This window comes from Punica granatum, chromosome 1 (genome assembly GCF_007655135.1).
Source record: "Punica granatum isolate Tunisia-2019 chromosome 1, ASM765513v2, whole genome shotgun sequence".
Lineage (NCBI taxonomy): Eukaryota > Viridiplantae > Streptophyta > Magnoliopsida > Myrtales > Lythraceae > Punica > Punica granatum.
The window spans coordinates 41757562-41760421 of record NC_045127.1 but is presented as its reverse complement, the minus strand read 5'-3'; the positions used below and the strand labels follow the sequence as shown (position 1 = coordinate 41760421).

Genomic DNA, 2860 nt, shown 5'->3' with positions numbered 1-2860 from the left:
GGACCTTGCTTAATGGAAACAAACGCCAAATCGCTTTAACTAATCCACCTTGATAATAATAATTGAAAGTTAGAGAAAGCAAATGAAGAGGTAAGTTGAGTAACTCAGCCGAAAAAAGAAGATGAGAGGACAACAAAATTAATTTATTTGAATATTACAAAGATGATCAAATCAGGGAAGAATAAAAAGGATGGGGAAAATTGATCTAATTCTGTTGTGTTTTCCTACTTCTAAGACAGAAAGTGAAGAGAGGCCAGGAGGGCGGGTTGGTCAATCGATGCATAGCTTCTTTTATTTTTTATTTTTTTCCCTCCGTGTACAGCATGATATCCAAAAACCCAATGAACTCTCGATTGACTATCCCAGTTCGAGTCGGGTAAACTTTTTTGAAAGCAGAGTCTTAGTTAGGTAACCACTTCTTCCTATATATATTTGCACTTGAACGTCTCTCTGTCAGGGAGGAAAGCAACCAAAGTAAATAGTAATCATTCTCGGAAGATCATTGAAGCCATTGGTCTGAGGTGACTTGATCAGACATGGATGATGTTTGGGGCTCGATCAAATCCATTGTATGCAAGGTGACGGAGTACCAGGACCCGATCGCGGCGGAGGTTGCTCTAGGTCTGCTACGCCGGTGCCTGAGTTCCGTTCCAAGTCTGGTGATCGGATGCATTCTCCAGAATTTTATTTATGAAACGTTATCTCAATCTATTCTATAATTCCAAAGTTTGATTGACTTGCATGCATGTTTTTGAATTGGTGGGCTCGCAGGTTACGCGGCATTTGAACCTGTGCTCAGATCGTATTTCAAGAACCACAAGGACTGCGATGGCTCCTTTCACAACCAGCGATGCCTCGATGAGCTCGAAAACAGAGTAGCAAAACTAGGGCAAGGATTTTCAGAGCTGAAGAAGTCGTATGAGTCGTCCTCCTCGTCTTCTTCTCTTTCTACTTCTCCTCCTCCTCTATAGAGGCGTTTCATGTGGATTTTTAACTTATTGTTCTTGGAAGACAGATATGGGATATGGCTAGTTTCTTGTCTAATGAATCGTCTCAATATATTTATAATTTGTTGGACAAATTTTCGGTGTGCATGTAGGGACCCTGTGGAGAAGATGCTGGTACATGCAGTTACATTTTGAAAGTTCAATACTATATATATATATATATATATTATAACTCTTTGAATTAAATATTGTGAGTTATGTTCAAGATTTGCTATATCTTCTAGATTAGTCGATAATATCTCGAGATATACCTTGTAATATATTTTGTTATTATAATCCCCTAGATTAGGTACCTTTTGCTACTTACCTAGAGTTAGATTTTTGTTTCTTATTGAGCAATAGAGCAGACCGGTATTTCTTGTAATCTTTCGAACATCAATGATAGAATGTTGGATTCAATTCACTATCTTATCATGGTATCAAAGTAAGGTTTTCTTGAAAACCTCTAAGAGTGGGATTTTGTTTGAAGCAGGATGATGAGAAAGGAAGACAAAGCTAAAGATTCTGGTAAAGGGATGTAGACTTCAGCAATTTTCAAGATTGGAACTTTAGATTTGACAAGGCTGCATGTTACCTCATGTCTTCTTAATGGAGAGAACTATTTGACATGGTCGAGAGCTATGATAATTACTCTTACAGCGAGAGGAAAATTGGGATTCGTGGAGGGCAAGGTACCAAAACCACCTGCAGGAGACCCGAACCTGAAAAGATTGGAGATGTGCAACTCCCTTGTACTGGCATGGGTATTCAATGGGATGGAGAAAGAGCTTCAGCCGAGTGCTGCTTATGCAACTGAAGCGAAGGCACTTTGGGATGATCTAAAAGAAAGATATTCACAGGGAAATGAGATGAGGATATACCAGTTGAAGTCAGATATCAATTTGTACAGGCAAGAAGGTAAGACCGTTCAGAGATATTACTCGGGCATCAAAACGTTGTGGAATGAGCTCGAAAACTACCTCGAGTCACTCGGATGCTCGTGTGATGCAGCAAATCGATATGTAGCCCAGAGGGAGAAGAACAAGATATACCAGTTTTTAATGGGCTTGGACGTGCGGTTTCGGGGCGTACGGTCTGATATACTCAAGATCAAACCCTTGCCAACGATGAGCAGGGTTTATCAGATGGTTTCGGAGGAGGAAAACCAACATGCCGTAACTCGTTCCAGAGAGGCTGCACGGACACCAAAAGGAGGAGCAGAAATGAGAGCTTTCGTGGCCAGGAGTAAAAGTAAGAACCCACAAGGACAAAGATGGACCGCAGAAGGGAAGCCAATATGCGACCACTGTGGTCGACCGGAGCATGTGAAAAGCTCTTGCTGGTCCCTCCATGGTTCACCTGCAGAAGGAAGCAACAATGGCAAAGGGAAGAGGTCGGGAAGCCAGGGAATGCAAACGGAAGGAGGATAGTGGAAAGGACAGCAGAACCCATGGCAGTGGAATGGAGCACGACAGGCAGTAGCTAATGCTGCACAGGAGTTCACGTCCTCTAACGGTGCAAGAAGTCAGTTCGCGGGGCAACCCAAACAGTGGAATGGAGGGAATCATCTCACAGGTATGTCCAACGTTATTCATGAGGGAAGAAGCATGCAAGGACTTCGCTTATGGGTCTATCCAGCACCCAGTTCGAGACCTTGTTGAACATTATCGCAGCTCACGAAGGAAGGAATGAACCACTTATTGGTAATAATAATTTCGTTTCTGTTAAGAGAAATGAATGAATAATTGACACTGGTACCTCAAGACACATGACAGGATGTGTAGAATGTTTGGATAATTTGAGATCGATTAATGATAAAATTCCCATTTATATTCCTAATGGGAATTCAACTCGAGCAACGAGTATAGGGACCG

At 41.9% G+C, this 2860-nt stretch overlaps 1 protein-coding gene across 1 annotated transcript; it reads left to right on the top strand.

Moving 5' to 3' along the window:
* The first annotated feature begins 1627 nt into the window (after window positions 1-1627).
* LOC116206262 lies at window positions 1628-2416 on the top strand. The gene has a single exon (XM_031539086.1). The coding sequence runs from the start codon at window positions 1628-1630 to the stop codon at window positions 2414-2416; it is 789 nt and encodes a 262-aa protein (XP_031394946.1).
* The last annotated feature ends 444 nt before the right edge of the window (window positions 2417-2860 follow it).

Bases quoted from the DNA above. Each gene is read 5' to 3' on its own strand.
- LOC116206262 (XM_031539086.1), top strand. From the start codon at position 1,628: ATGATAATTACTCTTACAGCGAGAGGAAAATTGGGATTCGTGGAGGGC.